At 37.9% G+C, this 26,015-nt stretch overlaps 1 protein-coding gene across 2 annotated transcripts in view; it reads right to left on the reverse strand.

Moving 5' to 3' along the window:
- The window catches only part of LOC150092487 (leucine-rich repeat-containing protein 42-like), a 141,081-nt gene that overhangs the window by 19,276 nt on the left and 95,790 nt on the right, over window positions 1-26,015 (reverse strand). For both annotated transcript variants that reach the window (XM_090414440.1, XM_090414439.1), the window contains exons 5-6: window positions 13,615-13,703; window positions 2,113-2,278 (exon numbers count right to left, since the gene is read on the reverse strand). In XM_090414440.1, coding sequence (XP_090270566.1) covers window positions 2,113-2,278; window positions 13,615-13,703 — 255 coding nt within the window. The remainder of the gene's footprint in view (window positions 1-2,112; window positions 2,279-13,614; window positions 13,704-26,015) is intronic.

Consider the following 26,015-nt stretch of genomic DNA (forward strand, 5'->3'; position numbering starts at 1 on the left):
ATCAGCATATCAGGAATCATTGTCAAGTTTTGGAGATATTAGTCAAGAGAAAAATACAGGAATGGATAGGTGAAAATGGAATACTGTATGGAGGACAGCATGGTTTTGTGAAGGATAGATCATGCCTCAGTAACTTGCTCACTTTTTATAATACAGTGATGGCTGAACTGGATAAGGGTAATGGATTTACAGTGATACTGCTGGACTTTGCTAAGGCCTTTGACAGGATACCACATGGAATTCTAATCAGTAAACTGCAGCACATGGGGATGGATATAGGTTTGGTGAGATGGATAGGAGGGTGGTTGATGGAGAGATATCAGAGAGTAGTTTATTCAGGAGCAGAGTCCTAAAGAAGGCCTGTTACTAGTGGTGTGCCACAGGGTTCTGTTCTTGGACCACTGCTATTTAATTTGTTCATTAATGATATGGGAAAGGATCTGAGAGGAACTGTTCATTTATTTGCTGATGATGCAAAGTTGGGTAGAGCAATAGTGAATGCACATGATGTCAACATTTTGCAGGATGATTTGGATTGATTGGTAGTCTGGGCTAATGAGAATGGATGTCAGTTTAATGTAGCAAAGTGTAAGGTTATGCATTTTGGGGTGAAAAAATCGTATTGGTGGAACTGTACTCCAGGAGGTTGACGAAGCCAGAGATTTGGTTGTGTTGGTGGATAGGGAGTTGAAGTTTAGGGAGCACATAGCAAAAGTGGCTAAATCGGCTCATCAGATCACTTGGTTACTGAAAAATACTTTGACGAGCAGAGGATGAGTAAGTTATTGTTCCTTCTTTATTGTGCCTTGATAAGACCCCATCTTGACTACTGTGCACAGATCTGGGACTCCTAGGCACAGTAGTCAAGATGGGTAAGAAATTGGTTGATATACGGAAAAGGGGTGATATGATTGAGACATTCAAATTAATGAAGGGTTTTTAGAAGATTAATTCAGAGGAAATTTTTCAGAATAGGTCTGGTGATGGGAGAGCTAGGGGCCATCCATGGAAACAAGAGTGTAGTTAGCAAGGGTTAGTTAGAACTAGGTTTTTTACTCGGAGAGTGGTGAATGAGTGGAATAAGCTGCCAGAGTTTGTTGTGGGTGCCATGACTGTAAATGAGTTCCAAGCAAAGTATGATAGATACTGTGCGAATGCGGAATAGTTGTTCTTGATATGATGTTCAGGGCATCCCTCAATGAGTCTAAAGACTCCTTGAAGTTGCCCGTAATAATAATAATAATAAAATTATACCAAAAAAAAAAAATTGCAACTAACATGCAGTATGATTGTTGCAACAATGCACCTGCCCAACATGGAAGGAATACACATACAGAAAATGAGTTCCCACAGTGAGAGCAACATGTGCAGAATGCTTGGGCATGAACATGTTAAAGTGAAAATTGATCATGACAACCTCTATTTGGCAGGAGCCCAGCTTGTAGTTCCCCAAGTTTCTCTTCAACAATTTTTCTTCGCCTCTTCTCAAGTATACTTCTCTTGACCAACCTTCAAAATGATGCCGTGTGGCAAACTGTGAAATTTACCTACTTAGAACTAGTGGCTGCCATGTTGGATACAATACTGATACAAGAATATTCTAACAAAATACCACACAAATCATACAATTTTAATAGTGCAAACTTAACCAGTTGGTAATGAGATAAACACAATAAAATCCTGCTTTACTACTATTAATTCTCTTTTTAACAGTTAACATTGAACAACTACATGTCTTTGCATGCTAGCACTAGAATTAGAAACAATCTGATTTGTTTCAACAACATTCTGATTGTTCTCAAAAAATAGCCTTTTGCTGGCAAAATATTAATTTCACTATATTTTTTTTTCTTTGTGTTGTTCATAATCATGAAGCATTACAATGAATTTGTTCATCTTCATTTGTTATGAATCCAGTAAATACCTTTTAATGCACCACATCACAAAAAGGTGAAGACTAGACATCAGGTTAGAAGTTCATGTTCTCCACATTTCTTAAAAGGATATGTGAAAGTCTCCTAGTTATCTAGATTAAAATCTTAAGTCACTGGCATGTGGAGGAGAACTGTGCGAAAAATAAATAAAAAAATAGATCAGAAAACCATTACTCACATAATCGAGACGGCCTCTTTTCCTTTTTGTCTTTTCTATGTTCACAAAAGTTTATCCACTGTTGAATTACATATGCAGCCCATCCGAGAGTTTTCACGGTAAAAATCTCACAGTCTCGAGACATTATTAAATCATGTGTTGTTTGAAAAACATGGAGAGATTCTTCCTAAATTATCAAAGAATAAAAGTTCATTTTTTGAAAAATGAAGCATTTACTGAAACAAAACTTTTCAAATGATTATATAAGCACACAGAAAACTTCACAATAAGACAGAAATGATATTTCTGGTATAATTATTGGCTATGACATGAAAATGAATAAAGTGAAATGAGTATATATTGAACTCGTTTACTATAACAAACTACTAAACCACTGAAAAGTTCCATCAATGCTATAGTGAATTTCATTTATGATACTATTTTAAAGAACATACACTACAATAACTTATAGTGGAGACTAAGTTACTGTAATGGAAAACTATAATGAGAGTTTACTGCACAATAATTTTTTTTTCTTTTTTATGGCTTCTGCAACTGGAACAGGTCATAATTTGCCTAAATCCTTGAAGCGCATGATGAACCTTTGCAATCAATATTGTACTGTATCACTCTAACACACAATGTATCTTTTGAAATTCACTGCAGTTATTTTACCTGAACTATCTGATCACTGATGATCAATTACAGTGCTCTCCCAAGTTATCTGTAGTTTCCTTGTTGCCTGTTTATTCTTTAGATGGAAAATGTAGACTTGGGTTTTTAGGGGATTAGGTTGTTTCAACTGGTTTTCACTATAGTAATGGCTAAGTTCTACACTCTCCAAATGATCTGCCTGAGTGGCAATGGCACGATCATCAGCATAGATAAAACTTTTTGTATCTTTGGAGAGGGGCTGATCATTTCTATAGATGTTAAAAAGCATCAGTGCGAGGACAATGCCTTGAGGGAGGCCATTCTTTTGATTCCTCCGACTAGTCCTTGAAATTCAACAAAATATCTTCAATTCTGAAGGAGGCATCTAACTAGTTGACCTTATAATCTTTCATCATTTTGTACATTTTACTCAAGATGCAGTGGTTTACTGCATCTTGTTAAGTAATTGCTGCTTACTGTGTCGTAAGCAGCAAGTAAGTCCATGAAAACTACTCCTGTTATTTTCCAGTTCTCAAAACCATCCTCAACCATATTGTGTTAGGTGAATATAATTACTGCATTCCAGTGAAATCTGGCTGCATACAATGTCATAATGAAAAAAACAACAGCATAATCAATGGAGGTCTCAAATCTCAAACCCCAGAATAAACGGGTAAGGAAGTAAATGGCTGTGCTCTGTAAGCATTAAACAGTTGCAGGCAGACTTATAATGGAGTATTTGATTTTCTTAGCTGGCACAGCGACAGACTGCATAATGTAGTGCAAACCTGCAATGAAGGGATACTGTTAATTTTATTCTTTTTATATATATTCCCTCTTTTTTTATATATATATATATAATATATTAACTATTTAGTATACCGGCTGTGCCTTTGTTAATAATTATACTATATACTTATGAGGTGATTTATTATATAAATCTCTTTTACTAACAATTATTTTTATTTTGACTCCGAGTGTCCCTATATGTTATTGTATTGCACAAAAGTTCACTCCAATTGGTGCAATGACTTTAACTCTCTCTTTCAGAATCCAACTAATCATTGACTCAAAACCAAGTACAAAATAAACACATTTAATAAAACTAAAACAATATATATATATACACTTCTAGCAATAATACATAACTATAACTACATATAATATGGATCCAAGGCCTTATTTAAAAATATAAACTTACTCTTAAGACTAAACACTTTCTTTCACAATCACAAAAAAATGTTTATAGTCTTTTTCTCTTTCTGTTAAGGTTCTTTTCCAGAAGTTATACAGCTCTGTACTTCATTTTCAGGATCCTTTTCATCAATCAATGTAACACAAATAAAAGTCTTCTTGGCTATCTTGTTTCCTTTTAGTAGCAATACTCATCAGATCAGGTATCCTTAATACCTATAAATCTTCTTAATCAATATATTTTCTAAACATTCACTTTCAGGCATCCTTAATACTTATAGAACTTCCTTATCAATATTTTCTCTAAGAAAAACATTCACTTTAGAATGTAAGCAACAAGTTCTTCTTTCATTCACAATACTAAATGACAGTCTTAACTTTTTCCACTTTAAAAAAACTTACAGTTTCAAGATTCCCTTTTATTCATTACTTATTCCTCCTTGAAACCTATTATTTTCACTATTCCCTTTTCGGAATACACTATGAAATTTCTTCCGACTGACACACACAAAAAAATTCAAGTTCCTTCCAACTTGAATATTTACCGGCCAGTGTTCTAAAAACTTCCGAACGCTCTCTTGTTTACAACCGTTACTTGGATACACAAAGCTTTCCTTGTCAGCTGTCAATCACACATCAAATCCTCTCCGGGAGCATGCGCACTCCACAAATGTCAGAAACTACGCACTGCAATAAAATGGCTGACTCGCTGTATCCATTAGCGCTAAGAGAAAGTCTTTCACAAAACACAAAATTCAACATTTTTAAACCACAATAAACTTTTTTTATAAGTAACACAAATATTCAGTTTAGTAAGTATATCAATTTTTTTACTTCTTTACATGTTACTTCTAATATAACATTTTCATAACGAGCACAACACAATTGCAAACACTGCGTGTATGAAAACAAAACTAACAAGCATAATTAATACGTAAAAATATTCAGAATTTTTAATATGATTATTTTTACAATACTATTATTGCAGTGCATGTCGTCAACATTCATGCAAATAGATTGTATAATTTCTTTCACATACATACCAAACAGGAAATGGTGGTCTGATGATTGTAATATTGAACTTTCCGAAGTATGGAAAAAAATATTAGTCAACATACAAATGTGTAGGAAGTGACTATATTTAGAGTGTAGTTTCCAAAGTGGCAGAGAAGATTCATTTGCTTTGGCATAAAAACTTTGACAAGGCAATGAGCAAAATGCACCAAAATCTATTCATATACCCTAATGATGGATAGGATCCAACAATAGCTGGGTACTCTCTCTCTCTCTCTCTCTCTCTCTCACAGAACTGTAGACAAACGAGTGCATGATGAAGTCGAAGTAAGGAAAATCAATTTGTGTCCCATCCCACAGAAGACAGAGTGTGAAGGATAGTGAAGGATATTCAATTTTCTTCTGTACTTTTCTCCTAGTTGATGAGCATGTGCAAGAAATACATGTCAAAAATGACAAAATTTCCCAGCGACTATCCCAGTAGCAACAGAAACAACGTCTTAAACGTCATTTCTGTTGCTACTGGGATAATAATTTGCCGACCTTGTTGGCTGAGTAGTTACCATATTCACTCTCCAGCCAAAAGGCTGCAGGTTCAAATCCCACCATGGGCATGTTTGTTTGTCATTGTCTGTGAAAATACTGGTGGTGGTCGGCGATCGATGCCGTTGGTGTAGATGAAGAAAGTAGTTGCGGTTTGTTGTAGTTGGTCAATTGAGTGGTGGAGATGGAGAGCTGTGGAGCGATGAGTCATGTAATAATAATAATAATTTGTTTCGTTCTTAACTCTGGGTCTGGATGAACAGCATTTCTGGAAAAGGGAGAAAAAAGTGTACACTTTTTCCTGCTGAAAACCTGAACTCATTACCAAGAACCTATGATCAGATAGGATTGAGTGCTTGTTAAACTTGCGTTTCAGTGACCCTCATATTACAAGAATGACAGTAAATTTTGAAGAACATACTGAGCATTAATTACTACAGGAAAAGTTGTGCAGTGACTGAGTTTACTTTGATGGCAAAGAGTGTCAACATCATGCTTAAGAAAGAGACCTAAGGAAGACCCTCTTCTTGGTGGTATGAGAAGGATAATGTGCTTCTCACTCAGATTTGGAAGATTCAGCTGGAGAGAAAGTTTTTAATAAAAACTGGAAGATGCCTCCTGTGAGATGAGAACTAGATTATAGAGGCCTTTTAACATGCCATATCTAGGTTGTGGCATAAGCTTTGTTCATGTCAAAGAAAATTGAAACCAGGTGTTCTTGTTTTAGGGATACGTCTATACATGTTTCTAAATGAACCAAATCGTCCAATGTCGAATGATTGTATGTTGGAGAGAATATTACTTTCTAAATACCAGTATAGCCTGATATTTACCATTTTATCCAATAACAAAGACAACTGTTATTACTATGTTTTACCGGCTACATAAGTTAATTGAAAGGGAGATGGTAAATCCCATTTTATTTTACAGCCGGGTACGAAACTTGGATCGAAATCTTAGAGTTTCATGCCGAAAAAACTATCAGCGAGCCCAAGAGTAAGTAATCCCTTGGGTAGTACAACACCAGGGCAACTCCATGCAAAGGCGGAGCAAGCTCCGTCACTAACCTTAATATTCTCTCAATGTAAAACACAGCTCCTAAGATATGTATACTGTTTTACATTATGAGAAGAAGTCACTACCCAGACCAGTTTCAACCTTTTTTTAAGGTCTCATCAGTGAGTAGGTAGACCTGGAATATCAAGGTTTTAAGTGAACTGAACTTACATACCTCTACTATCGAATTGCCAAAATGGTGTACTTATATATTGTTATTACTATGTTTTAGCGGCTACTTAAATTAATTGAAAGGGAGATGGTAAATCCCGTTTTATTTTATAGCCGGGTACGAAACTCAGATCGAAATCCTAGAGTTTCATGCCAAAAAAACTATCAGCGTTTTTTCACATACCCAAGGGATTACTTACTCTTGGGCTCGCCGATAGTTTTTTCAGCATGAAATTCTAGGACTTCGATGGATTTCGATCCGAGTTTCGTAACCGGCTATAAAATAAAACAGGATTTACCATCTCCCTTTCAATTAACTTAAGTAGCCGCTAAAACATAGTAATAACAATATATAAGTACACCATTTTGGCAATTCGATAGTAGAGGTATGTAAGTTCAGTTCACTTAAAACCTTGATATTCCAGGTCTACCTACTCACTGATGAGACCTTAAAAAAAGGTTGAAACTGGTCTGGGTAGTGACCTCTTCTCATAATGTAAAACAGTATACATATCTTAGGAGCTGTGTTTTACATTATGAGAGAATATTAAGGTTAGTGACGGAGTTTGCTCTGCCTTTGCATGGAGTTGCCCTGGTGTTGTACTACCCAAGGGATTACTTACTCTTGGGCTCGCCGATAGTTTTTTTCGGCATGAAACTCTAGGACTTCAATGGATTTCGATCCGAGTTTCGTACCCGGCTATAAAATAAAATGGGATTTACCATCTCCCTTTCAATTAACAAAGACAACTGTTCAGAGTGACAGTTCAATAATTGTTTGGTTGTGTTGGATCTTTTCCTGGTTTTGGAATGGCAATGACAATTGACTTATTTCATGAATCTGGAAGATCTTCCTCAGTAAGTAGTTTCCACAGTCTGCTGTGTAGCAAGAGAAGGAAATCCACAGAAGATGTTTTATCATCTTACAATGGACATCATAAGGCTCTACTCCACTTGCACGAGAGAATAAAAGTGCTCTTTTCAGTTCCTCCTTAACAATTGAATGACTGTGTGGCTCTAGCCCATTTGTAAAAAAAAAAAAAAAGAAAAAAAGTTGCTGTTACTCTTATTGTTCTTTCAATATCAAAAATTCAAGAAGATGGGAAGCTACTGCTGACATTTTAGCAAAGCTTTCTCCTAAAGTTTCTGTAATTGATTTAGGTTAAGAACACATCCATAATGTTCCACAGTAGATAAATTCACAGTGTTCTCTACTTACTCTTTCCCAGATTTTATCCCATACAATTTTTGCACTGATCGTATGATTGATAGATCACGTAAATTGGATCCAAGATTATTTTTAGCTCTAACATAATGTGCTTTGGTCTAAGCAAGTTTAAAATATAAGATATAGGGCAGTAGGCTATTTATGAAATATACTCCATGCTATGTCTTGATCTTTTTTGGTTGCTTAGCACTCAAGATTTGACCATTGCTTTGGATATTACGGAAACTTTTTTTTGAAATTGCAGTTGTTGCTGCTGCCTGGACAATACAATCTGCTAAATACATCACTGCTTCAATAATAGTGTTTGGCTGACTGTTTCAGCATTAAATAATGTAAGATGGGACAATGTATTTCAGTTAGTCATCTTTTTTTCACCTGGGAGTCTGTATTAGAAAACATGGTTCATATGAAGACATTCTGTTGTTGTCTCTCACTATAGAAAATACTTCTATAACAAACTACTGAAGAGTCCCTACCAAAGCTCTAACAAGTACAATGTTCTGCTAAAAGAAATTCACTATATCAAACCTGCACTACTCCATGAACAGGCCCATCTCTAGTTCTGTAGTTATGAATAATAGTGAAATATCTCTACATATTGTGAAATATAACAAACCATTTTTCAAGTCCCAACAGTTTGCTATAGTGAGGGTTGGACATAGTGCTAAACATAGGAAGAATGGAAGTACATATTGTGCCCATTATTAAGAAGAGAGGTCATTACTGTCAAGCATATACTCAATCTTGTCTGCACACACATGTTGGCACTACTCAACAAAGTGTTGTCCATTAAAGTTATCCAAAAGAAATATGGGCTGAGACAGTTGCAATATGATATTATCAAAGCAGTCAATTAGTGTTAAAAGAGAATCTGGTGAAAGAACATATTGTAATAAGAAATCCCACTGAGAGGCACACTGCTACTATTTCCAAAGCAATGTTAGGCTGGATACACTAAAAAAGAATATGACAACTTGCTAGGATAGTAATTCTCCATGAACAGGCCTATCTCTAGTTTTGCAGTTATAAATACATTATCTGATCAAAAGTATCCAGACAACCCTCTGTAATTCGTAATCTGATGTCTAGATGTAACTATGACCTCACTTACCAGTATAAAAGGAGTTATGGAGCTGTGTGTTGTTCAGTGATAAGAAATATGAGCAGAATGGGTAGATCAAGGGAGCTCAATGACTTTGAACATGAACTAGTGATTGGACATTTCAACCCTCCTCAAGTTTTCCAAGTCAATAGTCTGTGACATGATTGCCACAACAAAGCCACAGTGGGGTAGGCCATGTTTAATGACAGACGGGGACCGTTGAGCATTGAAGAAGGTGGTTTGTAGAAATTGCAAGAGATCGAATGAAACAATCACCCAGGAGTTCTGCAGTGCTACTAACTGCCCATAAACCAAACATTTCTCCTGTAAATGCTAAGTGCCACCTGCAGTGATGTAAAGAGTGATGACAGTGGACAACTGGAAATGTATAATTTGGAATGATGAATCGTACTTTACCATGTGGCAGTCCAATGTGAGGCTCTGGGTGTAGCAAATGAGTGGAGGCGTGTGTAGTGCCAACAGTGATATTTGGAGGTGGCAGCATTACAGTCTGGGGGTGTTTCTCATGGAATGAACTTGGCCCTCTTGTAACACTACACAGAAATCTCAATGCAGAAGGGTACAAGGACATTTTGACCAGTTGCGTATAGTCTACGGTAGAAGATCAATTGTGATGACATATCAGTATGACAATGCTACCTGCCATAAAGCAAGGTCTGTGAAGCAATGGTTTGTGGACAATAATGTTCCAGAAATGGACTGACCCAGAGCCCTGACCTGAAACCCACAGATCATCTTTGGGATGAATTAGAATGCCAACTTTGCTCCAGATCCCAATGACCCACATCACGAACTGCTCTGGCTACAGCTCTTCGGGAAGAATGGGCTGCCATTCCTCCAGACATTCTGACATCTGGTAGAAAGTCTCCCTGGCAGAGTTAGAGCAGTCATAGAAGCAAAGGGTGGACCCACCCCATATTAATGTCCACAACTGGAAAGTGCGTCACAGGGAAAATCTGATTACAGCTTCGAGTACGTGTCTGGATATTTTTGGTCAGATAGTGTAATTGTGAAATGCCTTAAGATGGGAGTCCTCACTTTGTTGTTTTAAATGTTTACATACAGAAACAGATAGGTATCTGTATCTACAAAAGACCCTTGATATCATTATTTTGGTGGAATCCACAAATAATCAGATGCATTAAATCTTAAATGTATGTGTGTTGGGGAGGTCACTCTTACCACTGTCTTGACAAGTGGGTTCTCAATGAGGAGGATTATTTCAGGAGTGAGAGCATAACAGAATGCAACTCAGTTATACAGTAGACACTCGACTATCTGGCCTAATGTGGCTGAAGGGCAGGCCGGATAGGGCAGAGTTCTAGGCCTACCTTCTCCAACTGTACTTTTCTTGACTCCTACCTTCGAAGCAATAGTTTTTGCGTTACCCCCAGAGTCTAGTTGCTTTATAGCACGTAGTTTCTCCTTCATAGTCACTACAACCTTTTTTCATTTATCACCTATTTCATAATCTTTAATAAAAAAACAACGAAGCACACCAAACAACAATTTACTAACGTAACTAGGAACAGTGGCAAATGTATTCCGTACTTGTGGACATCCAATACACAGCTGACGAAGCGGGGAAATCTGCACTTTGCATGTCTCAACTTGTGTTATGTACACAGCACGTAGGAGGATTGTAGCAGACGCCTGCTTGCAATGCCTTGGCAAAGTAAATTACAGTACGTATTCCTCATTTTATCACGGAGAATTACTGTATTATTATAATTCTCCGTGATAAAATCCGAGCTCCGGATAGTCAAGAGTCTACTGTACTCATCACAGGAGGTCCCACCCTAACATGCACAGCTCATCATGTCTTGATTTAAATGCATTCACTGTCTCTGAGGTCACCACACTCTCAGGCAATGCATTTCAATCACTCATCACTCTCCATGCAAAAAATTTATTCTCCCACAGCTTATGCAGCTTCAAGAGATGGCCTCTCATTCTTCCTGTCTCCAGATATTTTATGAAAAATCTCCTCCACATTAATCTGGTAATTACTTCCATGAGGACATCCTATACCAACTTATACATCTCAATCATGTCTCCCCTCTTCCTTCTATCCACTACGCTGTGTAATTTTCATTCTCAATCTGTCCTCATCTTTCACATTCCAGAGACTGGAAACCGACTTAGTCAATTGTCTCTGAACCAGCTCCAACAACTCATCCTTTTGATGAGTCAACCAAATCTGTGCACAGTAATCTATATGTGGCCTGATCAAAATCTTGTACAATGGAATCATAACATCCTTACTTCTATATGTCACTGTTCTCTGCATCATTCCCATAATTTGCTGTGATGTCCTCACAATTTTAGCAAAATTGTCCACAAAATTTCAAGTCCCTATCCACCATCACCTCCAGATCTTTCATCTCTCCACTTCCCTTAAAATATCCCCCAATCCTATACTCTGCATTCAATCTTTGCTTGCCAAATTTTAAAACCTTCTACTTTGCTACATTAAACTGACATCCCCCATACACTAGTCCATTCAGACAGTCTAATTAGGTCCTCTTGCAGAGCTACAAAATGTTCTACTTCTCATAACTCTCCTCAACTTTGCATCATCTGCAAACAATTATATAGGGCTCACCACTTAAGCCCTTTCCACTGTAATTTGCATACAAATTAAACAACAATGACCCCAAAACAGATCCATGGGGCACCAATAGTGATAATTATTTCCAAACTTGATAAAATTTAATGAAATTTATATTTAGAGATAGTAATAAAATTTTTTTCTTTTAAGGTTACACGGTGATCAGCATTCATATTTATGAATTTAGGGACACAAAATACACATGTTGAAAAGATTATTTTACTGATTAATAATAAAATAATAACTTGACGTTTCGATCCCTGTCTTGAGGTCATCATCGGAAGGATACATGTGTATAAGAACCAAGCTACATGCTGTTGCACTCTATACAGGTAAATTATATCTATGTTGTTAACTAATCTTTTTTCGCAGCCTGCCCTCTAGTGATTAAAAAAAAAAAAAAAAACTACAATAAACTCTGCTAAAGTCCTTGCGTACTAGGATTCTTCTGGAATTATACAGTTCATATTGTTATATTACAATTATCTTCTGGAAGGAAGACGTGTGACAAGAGCCACCTGAACAAACAACACAAACGCATCCAATTCACCATTGAAATAGAAAAAAAACAACTCTTCCGTTCCTAGACACACTTGTCACACGTCTTCCTTCAGGCTGTCTCTCATTCTCAGTTTACCGCAAACCTACACATACAGGTCAGTACATACACAAAACTTCTTATCACCACCCAACACAAAAACTAGGAGTCATAAGCACCCTTAAACACAGAGCTCAAACTATTTGTTCAAATGAACAAGCTCTTAACCATGAATATGAGGCCATCAAACATACCTTTATAAAAAATGGATACAGTAAAAAAACCATTCACAAGATCCTCCACAAAGATACCAATAATAACAAAAAAGATTTCAAGAATGCTATTGTTATATCGTATGTTAGAGGTATATCCGAAAAAATAGACAGAACACTACATAAATACAATATCAAAACCACCTTTAAACCCCCGACAAAATTAAGACACTTACTCAGTTCTTCCAAGGATCCTCTGCCACACCTAGCCCACCCAAAGGGGTTTACAAAATACAATGCACATGTAACATACCATACATAGTGGAAACAGGGCGAACCATCCCAATCAGGAAGGATGAACACAAACGACACATAAAATACCTCCATTTTGGAAAAACCAGCCTTTCTGACTCCAAACATACCACAGAATTGACTGGAAAGGTACCAAGTCCCTACACTGCACCAAAACCTGGTTCTAGCAGAAATTCAAGGATGCATGTGAAATGCTCAAACATGATTCTGAATCTGAATAAAAATGATAGTCTAACCATTCCAAGAATGTGGAGGACCCATCTACAACATTCATAGCAACCACAAAGAAAAATCTCAATACAAGAAGACTTGTGAAGTGTTTTTTTTTCCCCCCAGAACATTCAATAGCTACCTTACTGTACAAATCCAGAAGATAATCATAATATAACAATATGAACTGTATAATTCCAGAAGAATCCTAATACGTGAGGACTTTAGCAGAGTTTATTGTAGGTTTTTTTTTTTTTTTTTTTTTTTTTTTTAAATCACTAGAGGGGCTAAGAAAAAAGATTAGTTAACAATGTAGATGTAATTTACCTGTATAGAGTGCAACAGATTGTAGCTTGGTTATTATACACATGCATCCTTCTGATGATGACCTCAATACAGGGGTCGAAACGTCAAGTTATTATTTTATTATTAATCAGTAAAATAATCTTTTCAACACGTGTGTTTTGTGTCCCTAAATTCATAAATATGAGTAGTAAAATTTGTCTTCTAAAATCTAAAGTTGGCTCTAGAGTCAAATATGGCTCTAGGGCCAACTGTTTTGACAAAAGTTCTAACTATGCAATTACAGGACACCATTTTATGATCTGCTATCACTTTCTTAGGTGTTCTTAATGATTAAGTTTTGTTTTCACTTACTGTGATTTGGGTACCAGTCAGATTAAGGAATGCTAATTTGTTGAACTTTGAAATCCATGGAACAACTGCATCAGACAGTTTAGGATTATCTGGGTGAGAACAAATAAATAAATAATAAAATTAAAATAAATAAATAAAATATATATAACGGAAATATAATTTTTTTTAAATCAAGTGAAAGAAATATATATATTGAAGAAATTAATACAAATTATAAATTTTAAGATTATCATACTGTGAATGCATATTCAGCAACTGGATGGATCAGTCACCTACAGAAGATATATAAAAGCCAGATCTTACTGAATGCCAAGCATGGACAATAGCGATGCTGGATGATTATAATTTTTCCAATTAAAATAACAGTATAAAACTCTTGAAGCAAATGGATCCAAAAGACCTGTCGAATTTTCCTTATAAGCCAAATAACTTATTTCAGCACCAAGTGGGGGAGCATCAGGTGAGTCAGATGCGTTAACATGGTGTTGGAGAAAAATAGGTTTCAATATATTATTACAGTATGTGTTCTAAATTTACAAGGAGCTTTCCCTATTATATCGTAATTGATTGCAGATGCTTTTCATTTTGAAGTTTTTTGTAATTTAGAGTATATTTTTAGCATATCATGTCTTTGTACTGTGCTACAATAATGGTGGTCATTGTAAGTCCTTTTGCCAATACGTTGTTGCGCAACATATCACCATTCAGTGACTAAATTTTACAATGCATATCAAAGAATTTTGTGGCATGTGGTGCTTTTCAGCATGTTTGCGTCTTGACAGTTAGAAATGTGTCAGGTACATACATGTAGGAATTGGGAAGAGCTTGGTGACCTTGATATTAGCTTAGATTTAAATAGATGCAGTAGCAGTGTGTTAGAAATGAGTGAATTCCAACACACAGAGAGAGACAAGTAGTGTGAAGTGAGGGTGAGGAAGATGAGCATCATGTGGAAATGAATGTAGTAGATTTAGATGATGACAACAATTGAGTGGGTGAATGTTGAGTGAGAGTAGGTTGTTTGGAGAGAGAGCGAGAGAGAGAGAGAGAGAGGGGGGGGGTGAACGAGTTCAGAAGAATGAGTTCAACAGCATGAAAGAGGATATTAGGGCACTGAAAAGACTGACTGACATGAGACAAACAAGAGAAAGAGTGAGAGAGGGTTATGGGAATGATAGAGAGAGAGAGAACAGAGTACCAGAGAATATGAGAAATTGAGAAGAAGGCAAGATAGTGCAAGAGCTAGGGATGGAGATATGATGAAAAGACAGGTAAGCAGAAATGGAAGGAGAGAAAGAGAGGGATGCAGGTGAACAAGACATGAAAAGAGAAGTGGGAGGTGGGAGGTCTTGAGATTTAATGATTTTTAAAGTGCAAGACAGAATTCTAGAGGAGTGCTTGCCTGGAGAAAGATAGGGTTATGGCAATTAAGAAAGGTGAAAGAGTGAATGATATGATTGTGATGATGGGTATAAATGGCCTGAGAGGTAATGTAAATTGAGTAGCGAGAGATTTGAGGTTTATGATTGAGGATGTACAATACAAGTGTTACCTAGATATGATAACGCAGAGATGAGGAGAGAAGCATCAATAATGAATGGAAAGACAGCGAGAAGGTGTCAAAAGAAAGGATTGGGCTTATCTCGATGCTTGGGGAGCATTTGAGGATAGAAGAGAGCTGTGTGCAAGGGATAGACTGTATTTGAATGAGGAAAGATGTAGGCATCTGGAGATGAATGTTATTCTCAGGGTAAGTGAGAGAATCATAGTACAGAGAAACTAGAGTTGTCAAGGTGGATGGAAGCAGGGGTAGCCTCTTGTCATTATTTATAGCACTTGGATATGAAGGAATGTATGGTGTTATGCAGAGTCAAATGGAGTCTGAAGGGAATAATAATAGGTACAGAAATAGTGACAATTCATTGATACTTCTTTATACAAATGCCAGGAGTATCAGGCATAAAGGAGATGAATTTGTGGCATTAATAGCCTCAGCCAATCCAAAGATCAGGATTAGTGAAACATGGTGACAGGAATAGAAATACCAAGGTATTTCTATTCCTGTATATAGTGTATTTCAGCAGGATATGGAGAGCAAACATGGTGGAGAGTATTGCTTATCATAAGTGACGAGTTGTCCTCTCAGAGCGGAGGAGTTGAAAGGGAATGGTACAAACGGTTTGAAAGTATATAGTGTGAGGTAGGGGTGGACAGGATAGGATATTTAGTGGGATGTAGGCTAGGGAATACAGAGTGTGAGTAATGAGGAATGTTTAGAGAGCTGAGTTTAGAAAGTGCAAAATGAGTGATCATTATGGGAAATTTTAACTACAGCAGTATAAATTGGGAAGGGGAAACAGCATGTAGTAGTAAGGAAATGGAATTTCTGGAATTCTTGAGGGACAAATGCAACATGCAGTACAAAAAAAAAACAATTGGCTCAAGGTTTTTAGATCTGATCCTGGCATCAGGGGACATGATTGTAACCAAGGAGAGAGTGACCATGTGGTCGTGACTTGAGGGATGAGTAGACATGCAGAGGTGTCGAGAAGAAAAGAATTTATGTGGAATTATAAGGCAAGTGATTATAATCATGTTAGAAATCAGCTTGGGGCAGTTAAGTGGATGGAAGAATTGGGAGAGATGTCACAGTGTACAGGAACTAGTGAAGAAATATGTATTAGCAACAATGGCAAATGGTATACTGTTAGTGAAAAAACAGAACAAGATTTAGTGTAAAGTGGATGACTAACAATATCAAAGAGGAACTGCAGATGAAAAGGAAGCTATGGAAAAGATATAAAGGAGGGTTGGAAAGCAGTTGCATCAGGGATTTATGACTCAGGCTGGGAAAGTGACAAGAGTAGTAAGGAAAGCAAAATTTGAATATGAGGAGAGATTACATTAGCCCTGAGATCCAAGGAAAATCTGAAAGAATTCTCTCTCGTTATGTGTTAGTAGAAGGTGAAATGATTGTGAAAGAATGAAAATGGAAGTATAGTGACTGATGCAGAAGACAGTTGAGTTTAGTGATCACTTTATTGGGGTATTTCATCTTTGAAAAATGGTTTTTATTGTAAGAGAGATGGAAAGGCTTCGAGGTTTGGAAGGTGCAAGAAGAGAGTGTGTGTTACAAATACTAAGTTCTCTGGAAGCCAATAAGGCAATGGGACTGGATGGTATTTCACCATATGATTTAAGAGAATGTACTAAGGAACTAACAGCTCTAATGACTTGGTTTTTTGATGAGGGTCTGGGTATGGGAAGGTGCCCAAGGAATGGAAGGAGGGTAAGATTTTCCCATTTCATAAGGTTGGTGGTAGAATGGAAGTGTCAAACTATAGATCAGTTTGTATTTCTTCTATAGTTAAGATTTTGGAGACATTATTGGGCCGATATGGGTAATATTATCTGTGAGAGTTGACATGGATTTGTTAAGGTGTGCTCTTGTTATCGCCTTTTATTAATAAAGTAAAGAGCAGTTGAGGAGGGAAGGCATATACTGCCATTTATTTGGATTTTATTATTATTATGGGCAACTCCAGGGAGTCCTTAGACTCATCGAGGGAGGCTCCAAATCATGTTCATCACAACTATTCGACATTCATACAGTATCTATCATACCTTGCCTTAAACTCATTCACTGTCACAGCACCCACCACAGACTCTGGCAGCCCATTCCACTCATTCACCACTCTAAAAGTAAAGAACCCAGCTCTAACACCCTTACTAACCACACTCTTGCCCAGCTTCCATGGATGTCCCCTAGTCCTTCACAACCAGCCCTGTTCTCAAAATTATCTTCTGAATTAATTTTATAGAAAATCCTATCTCCCCTGCTCCACCTATCAACCAATTTTTGCAACCCACAAATCCTCAACCTGTTCTCATTAGGTTCATTCCACAGACCTACTATCATCTTGGTCACTTGCCTCTGGATCCTCTCAACCTCCTCCCCATCAAGAAGAAACCTAGGTGACCAAATCTGGGCACAGTAGTCGAGATGAGGTCTTATCAAGGTTCGATACAGAGGAAAAATAACATGCTTGTCAACATATTCTTCAGCGACCAAGTGATTTGATGAGCTGATTTGGCCACTTCTTTTGCAATGTGCCCCCTAAAACTTCAACTCCTTATCCACCAACACTCCTAAATCTCATATCTCATCAATTTCCTGGAGTACAGTTCCACCAATGTAGTAACTGCTGCTAATCTTTCCACCCCAAAATGTATAACCTTACATTTTGCCACATTAAATTGACATCTATTCTCCTTAGCCCAGACCTCCAATCTATCCAAATCATCCTGCAAAATTCTGACATCATCGGCATTCACTATTGCCCTACCCAACTTTGCATCATCTGCAAACAAATGAACTGTTCCTCTCAGATCCTTTCCTATATCATTAATGAACAAATTAAACAACAGTGGTCCAAGAACAGATCCTTGTGGCACACCACTAGTCACAGGCCATCTTATGGACTCTACTCCTGAATAAACAACTCTCTGATATCTCTCTGTCAACCACTCTCCTATCCATCTCACCAGCCCTATATCCATTCCCATATGTTGTAGTTTACTGATTAGAATTCCATCCTGTCAAAGGCCTTAGCAAGGTCCAGTAGAATCACTGTAAACCCATTACCCTTATCCAGTTCAGCCGTCACTGTGTTATAATACGTGAGCAAGTTACTGAGGCATGACCTACCCTTCACAAAACCATGCTGTCCCCGATACAGTATCCCATTTTCATCTATCCAATCTTGTATTTTCCTCTTGACTATTTTCTCCAAGACCTTGATAACGATTCCTGTTATGTTGATTGGCTGGTAATTTTCAACAGCAGCCTTGGAAGCACCTTTATGCAGCGGAACTATTTTCCCCCCTCTTTCCACCCCCTAGGGACTGACCCAGACCCGAGGCTCAAATTAAACAAAATGGTCAAGGGCACTGACAATTCTTTAGTCGCTTCACATATGACACGAGCTGGTATACCATCCAATCCCACAGATGTATTGACATTGAGGTTCTGTAATAGACTATTTACTTCTACTTTATTCATCACAATTCAGTATAAGCTGTTGGTTCTTCCGTTTCTGCAATGCCACCACCTGGATGATATACTCTTGCAAAGTGCTCACTCAGTAATTCCACTATATCGACTGATTCGGTTACCTCCCTACCCTCAGCATTTTTTAAAATCATTCTGCCATGAACATTTTTCCTTTTACTTGCAATATATTGAAAAAACTGTTTGGGATTCTCTTTAGCCTGCATGGCAAATTTTCTTTCATAATCTGCTTTTGCTTTTCTTACCACCCTTGTTACCTTCCTGGCCTGAGCTTTACACTGTTCCTGCACCTGCTGGTCACCTTTCTCCATAAATTCCCTCCACAATTGTTTCTTTTTTTGCAGCTCAAGCTTAATAGTGTTATTCATCCATTTAACCCCTACTTGATTTATTATTCAAACTCTTGGTATACAGTCAACCATTGCCTCCTGCAAACACTTATTAACCACCTCCCATGCACTATCAACATCCAGCCCTTGCAGTTTTACGTGCCATGGCACTGAGCCAAGCACACTCCTAAGCTTGTCATACTTACCAGCCTGGTAATTCCACATGTACCCTAAACGTGTGGACAGACATGTGTTCATTGAACATGTTGTTTATTTTTTTAACGGTATATATATTAGTACACAGAAACTAAGTAAATAATTCATTTATTAACTTATTGCTGATATTTCGCTGGTGTTATAACCAGCATCTTCAGAGCACAAAAACACAGTTTGTCACAATACGCAAGACTATAACAACATGGTGTAATCAACGGACTAGTTAAAATTGTAGCAGCAACACAAAGACTAGAGTCCTGATTTTTGGCCCTCTATCTGAAAAAAAAAAAAAAAAACCTGTAGCTATCACATAAGACTAGAGTCCTAAAAAACATTAGTTTTTTCTTAAGATGACTGTCTCCCAGATCTTAGGCAGCTTAATACAGCCATATTTGTTGAGATTTGGAGTATGTTTCAGGGCTTCTGTCGCCTCTAAGAACAATCTCTCTGACTTGTAAGAGCTTCTGTGTAGTACTTTTGTGTTTTTCCAGTTGATCCTGTGTGCAGGGGGTATCGAGAGCATGGTCTGCTAGGCCCGACTTGCCATAGTGATAATTCCAGATGTATCTTTTGTGTTTGCTGATGCGGATGTTCACAGTTCTTCCTGTTTGACCTTAGTAGGCTTGATTATAAGAGCAGGGTACTTGGTAGCCTCCTGGATGTGATCAAGGGGGAATGCTGTCCTTGGGTGAGCGGATAAAGGTTGCTAATTTGCTACATGGTCTGAATGTAGTGCGTAGTTTATATTCATTAAGAATGCTTGAAATCTTATCGGATGTGCCTTTAATGTATGGGATGGTGACTGCTTTGTTGTAGTTCTCTGTGGTGGATGATGGGAGGGGTTTCTTAGGAGCGTTTAGTATTTTGTTTATCTTATGTGGATTATAGCCATTGGCCAAGAAGGTGTGGCATAAGTGAGCTAGTTCAGCAGCAAGAGCATTGTCACTGGAACAGATTGCTCTCGCTCTATGGGTTAGCATTTTTAAAATGCCATATTGTTGAGAAGGATGATGGTGTGATTGTTTGTGTAAGTATCTCCCTGTATGTGTGGTTTTCTAAAAACTGAAAATGATAAGGAACCATCTGGAAGACGTGTGATAAGTGTATCCAGGAAGGGCAGACAGTTATTAGCTTCCAGTTCCATTGTAAAGTGGTTTGGATGTTGGTTTTTAAATGCGCTAAGAATGTTTCCAATGTCTCTGGGCCATGTGGTCAAATAGCAAGCACATCGTCAACATAGCGTAGCCAAAGTGTTGGTTTGAGAGTGGCTGTATTGATTGCTAGTTTTTCCAGGTGTTCCATGTGAAAGTTGGCTAGAGGGGGGAAAAGTGGGGAGCCCATGGCTGTCCCATCTGTTTGTTTGTATATTTTCCCTTTCCATGTGAACTATCCTGCATGTATTGTGAATTTGAATAGTTCAAATATATCAGGGGGAAGTGTGACTTCAGTAGATTGAGGGTTTCTATTAGTGGTACATTTGTGAATAGTGAGGTGATATCAAAGCTTACTATTAAGTCTGAGCTTTTTAGGGTAAGGTGTTGTAAGATGCTTTTTAGGTGGGCTGAATTTTTGACAGAGGAGGGAGAATTGTTTGTGAGAGTGGCTAGTAGCTTTGCTAAATGTCTAGCCAGTTTGTATGTGGGACTATTTATACTGTCCACAATTGGGCGTAAGGGTGTATCTTGTTTGTGAATTTTTGGTGCTCCATAGATCCTAGGTGTTTTAACATGGAAGGGCTCGAGTTTGTTAACTGTGTCTTTGGACCAGGAAGTGACTTTTTTTTAATAATTTTCGTGCCTTATTCTTTTGTGTGTTGGTGGGATTGCGATCTATAATTTTGTATGTTGAGTGATCTTGTAACAGTGTGTGCATTTTGTTTTCATATGCTGTTGTGTCCATCACCACGGTAGCATTTCTTTTGTCTGCTTTTGTTATGATAATCTGGCTGTTGTTCTGTAGCTCTTTTATAGCAATGATTTCCTTATGTGGGATATTAATTTTGGGAGGCTTGGACTTGATTAGGATGTTGGCCACATCTAAACGCATGTTGTTGGCTATTGTTGGAGGCAGGTCGTATATTCCTCGTTCGATGGACGCCATTATTTCGGCTTTTGGAACTTGTTTGGGAGTCACGGCAAAATTGTGCCCTCGACTTAAAGCACTAGTGGCTTCTTTGCTTAAGGTGAACAATGATAAATTCATGACAACGAGGTCTTGTTGTAATTGTGGTTGTTGTATAGCGTTGTTGGAGATTTTCAAACTTATTTTGGTGCCGGTTTTTGACTCACGGCTAAAAAAAGAATTCAACAGAGTCAAAAACCGGCACCAAAATAAGTTTGAAAATCTCCAACAACGCAATGCTATACAACGACTGCAATTACAACAAGATCTCATTGTCGTGAATTTATCGTTGCTCACCTTAAGCAAAGAAGCCACTAGTGCTTTAAGTCGAGGGCACAATTTTGCCGTGACTCCCAAACAAGTTCCAAAAGCCAAAATAATGGCGTCAATCAAACGAGGAATATACAACCTACCTCCAACAATAGCCAACAACATACGTTTAGATGTGGCCAACATCCTAATCAAGTCCAAGCCTCCCAAAAATAATATTCCACATAAGGAAATCATTGCTATAAAAGAGCTACAAAACAACAGCCAGATTATCATTACAAAAGCAGACAAAGGAAATGCTACCATGGTGATGGACACAACAGCATATGAAAACAAAATGCACACGCTGTTACAAGATCACTCAACATACAAAATTATAGATCGCAATCCCACCAACACACAAAAGAATAAGGCACGAAAATTATTAAAAAAAGTCACTTCCTGGTCCAAAGACACAGTTAACAAACTCAAGCCCTTCCATGTTAAAACACCTAGGATCTATGGAGCACCAAAAATTCACAAACAAGATACACCCTTACGCCCAATTGTGGACAGTATAAATAGTCCCACATACAAACTGGCTAGACATTTAGCAAAGCTACTAGCCACTCTCACAAACAATTCTCCCTCCTCTGTCAAAAATTCAGCCCACCTAAAAAGCATCTTACAACACCTTACCCTAAAAAGCTCAGACTTAATAGTAAGCTTGATATCACCTCACTATTCACAAATGTACCACTAATAGAAACCCTCAATTTACTGAAGTCACACTTCCCCCTGATATATTTGAACTATTCAAATTCACAATACATGCAGGATAGTTCACATGGAAAGGGAAAATATACAAACAAACAGATGGGACAGCCATGGGCTCCCCACTTTTCTCCCCTCTAGCCAACTTTTACATGGAACACCTGGAAAAAGTAGCAATCAATACAGCCACTCTCAAACCAACACTTTGGCTACGCTATGTTGACGATGTGCTTGCTATTTGGCCACATGGCCCAGAGACATTGGAAACATTCTTAGCGCATTTAAATAGCCAACATCCAAACCACTTTACAATGGAACTGGAAGCTAATAACTGTCTGCCCTTCCTGGATACACTTATCACACGTCTTCCAGATGGTTCCTTATCATTTTCAGTTTTTAGAAAACCACACATACAGGGAGATACTTACACAAACAATCACACCATCATCCTTCTCAACAATATGGCATTTTAAAAATGCTAACCCATAGAGCGAGAGCAATCTGTTCCAATGACAATGCTCTTGCTGCTGAACTGGCTCACTTATGCCACACCTTCTTGGCCAATGGCTATAATCCACATCCCTTATCCGCTCACCCAAGGACAGCATTCCCCCCTTTATCACATCCAGGAGGCTACCAAGTACCCTGCTCTTATAATCAAGCCTACTAAGGTCAAACAGGAAGAACTGTGAACATCCGCATCAGCAAACACAAAAGATACGTCCGGAATTATCACTATGGCAAGTCGGGCCTAGCAGACCATGCTCTCGATACCCCCTGCACACAGGATCAACTGGAAAAACACAAAAGTACTACACAGAAGCTCTTACAAGTCAGAGAGATTGTTCTTAGAGGCGACAGAACCCTGAAACACACTCCAAATCTCAACAAATATGGTTGTATTAAGTTGCCTAAGATTTGGGAGACAGTCATCTTAAGAAAAAACTAAGTGTTTTATTTTTTTTTAGGACTCTAGTCTTATGTGATAGCTACAGTTTTGTTTTTTTTTCAGATAGAGGGCGCCAAAAATCAGGACTCTAGTCTTTGTGTTGCTGCTACAATTTTGTTTAACTAGTCCGTTGATTACACCATGTTGTTATAGTCTTGCATATTGTGACAAACCACATGTACCCTGTCTTAATTGTAAATTCCACTCCTTGAGCCACCTCCCAAGTCATGACCTAATGATCACTCTCACCAATTGGTGGCAACATGGTCATGTTCATTACAGCCACATTCTCAGATGCTATTACCAGGTCAAGCACTGTCAAACCCCCTAGTATTTTTTATTACATGCTGTCTCAGATAGTTATCCCTTAATAACTGCATAAAATCCAATTCCTTCCTCCCATGTGCCCTCTCCTCCTTCAAGTCAATGTTACCATAATTGAAATCACCCATAATAATTACCCTCCTTCCACTCATTTCTTATATTTGTCTATGCATACTATCCCCACCATCTATTCCATCACCTGGTCTATAGCAGCACCCAATTGTATATTTTGTTCTGCTAGCCTCTATCTCACACCAAATAGCCTCCAATGTGCTCTTTTCTCTATCCTGCAGTTCAACTTCTATACTCCTTGGCTGCAACTCATCAGCTATCATCAATAACACTCCTCCCCCTTTTTATTCTCCCTGTCACTCCTGAACATGCTATACCCATCACATTCAATCCCACTAGCTTTATCATCTTCTGTCAGCCATGTTTCACTAATACCAACAACCTGTGGCCTGGAAGTGCCAACCAAGGCCAAAAACTCCTCCTTCGTTCCTAATACTTCTGGCATTAGTGTACATGAATTGCAGAAGCCCGTTAGTCCCATCCCTACTTTGATGCCTTATACTAACTATCCCATTCTGATTTGTTGTCCTTCGTACTCGCTCGGGCATATTATACTCATTCATACACTCAACTGCCTCCCTAAAGTCTGCATATCTACTCCCCCCACCTTAATAAATCTAGTTTCCCTGAGTCTGTACATCCACTTCATTCATCAACACTTTTTCAAGCCTCCGTACACCAAATCCATTCAAATGTAACCCATCCATCTTATATAAATCCTTTCGCCCATCGTACTCACTGCACACATCCACAAATTCCACACCACTCTCCATGCATAACCCACGCATAAAGTCATTGGCAATTATGGCCCTCCTAAACACTTCACTGTCATACCACGGCAAAATACTCACCATCCTAACCTCTCACTCTTCTCTTTTGCTACCTCAAGTAATTCCCTCACATCCTCTATCATTTCCATTTTGTCTTCTTTCAAATCATTTGTGCCTGCCACGATTATCATTTCTTTCACCTTCTGTTTTTGCACTCGAATAGACTTGCTGACGTCCTTTATGTTCGCACCCGGTTGGTACGATTTCATCAAACTCTCAACTATCACACCTATTAATAACGAATCTCCGTACAGCACTCACTCCTTCATTTTATTTACGTTTACGAACATTCTCTTATTTTTCGTATCAGACTTTCGCCGTTTATTAGTTGGTACGTTCGGTACACATTTTTGCATACGCTCCAGTTGCTGCTTTGCTCTGTGTATCGCTCCGCTCAACCATGCGATTTCACTACTTGCCTCTATCTCACCATTTTCATTATCATTTAAATCATCCATTCGTTCTGTATTTCTACCTTCATTTACACTTTCAACAATGCTCTCACACCTATCTGGTACTACCTCGCAATTCCTTATCACATCACTATTTTCTAACTTTCTTTAACGATATCACTCTCGCCACCCGAAACACGCTTTAGATCCTCATTCTCCTTACACTTTCTGCACATATTAACTCCACTATCACCATCTAACCAGACTCCAACCACTCTTCGCAAAGCATACATCTCACAGACAGCACATTGCATAAACTCTTTTATATCAAAACTCTTAAACATGGTGACCTGGCCGCCATTTGTTTTTTTATCGGTGCCATATGGATGCCATCTTATCTTAAAAATAATAATTAAAATAACACAGAAAACACAAAAATCGCACAGACACACTAAGAAACGAAAAGCAAACAATACTATGTAAAAGTCTAGTAAAATTGCCAATGATAACATAAAATACTATTGATCTTTTCAGGAGCTCTTGACAAGCCGACGATCACATCAGTGCGACACCTACCGACCCAATTATGAAAGCATTTGACATGGTGCAACATAAGCTGATAATTAAGTTATAGCATATGGGTTTGGATATCATCTAAATGATATACCCATCAGGTTAATGATTTATATTAGGGATTGGCTGCCTGATAGATATGCCAGAAAGTTGTGTATGAAAGGTACAGAACTGAGATCCATATTGTTTAACCTTTATTTAAAGATTTTGTCAATAGAGTGCAAGGAGATATTCAGTTATTTGCAGATGATATGAAGCTAGTAAGGATTATTAGGAATAGTACTGATGTAGTAGCCCCTCAGGAATAAGCTAAACAGATGGGAAAATGAATGAGCTATCAGTTTAATGCAACTAAAGGTAAGGTCTTGAAGTTTGGCATAGATGGGGAAGCTGCATATTTTGCTGGAAGAACTATAACAGAGGAAGGGAAGGAAGCAGAACATGAGGTGATGATTGATATGAACCTGAAGTTTAGAGGATATACCTTTGTGGTATGTCCTC

Source organism: Typopeltis vanoorti, chromosome 25 (assembly GCF_054136105.1).
Source record: "Typopeltis vanoorti isolate ZY-2024b chromosome 25, IOZ_Tvanoo_1.0, whole genome shotgun sequence".
Classification (NCBI taxonomy): domain Eukaryota; kingdom Metazoa; phylum Arthropoda; class Arachnida; order Uropygi; family Thelyphonidae; genus Typopeltis; species Typopeltis vanoorti.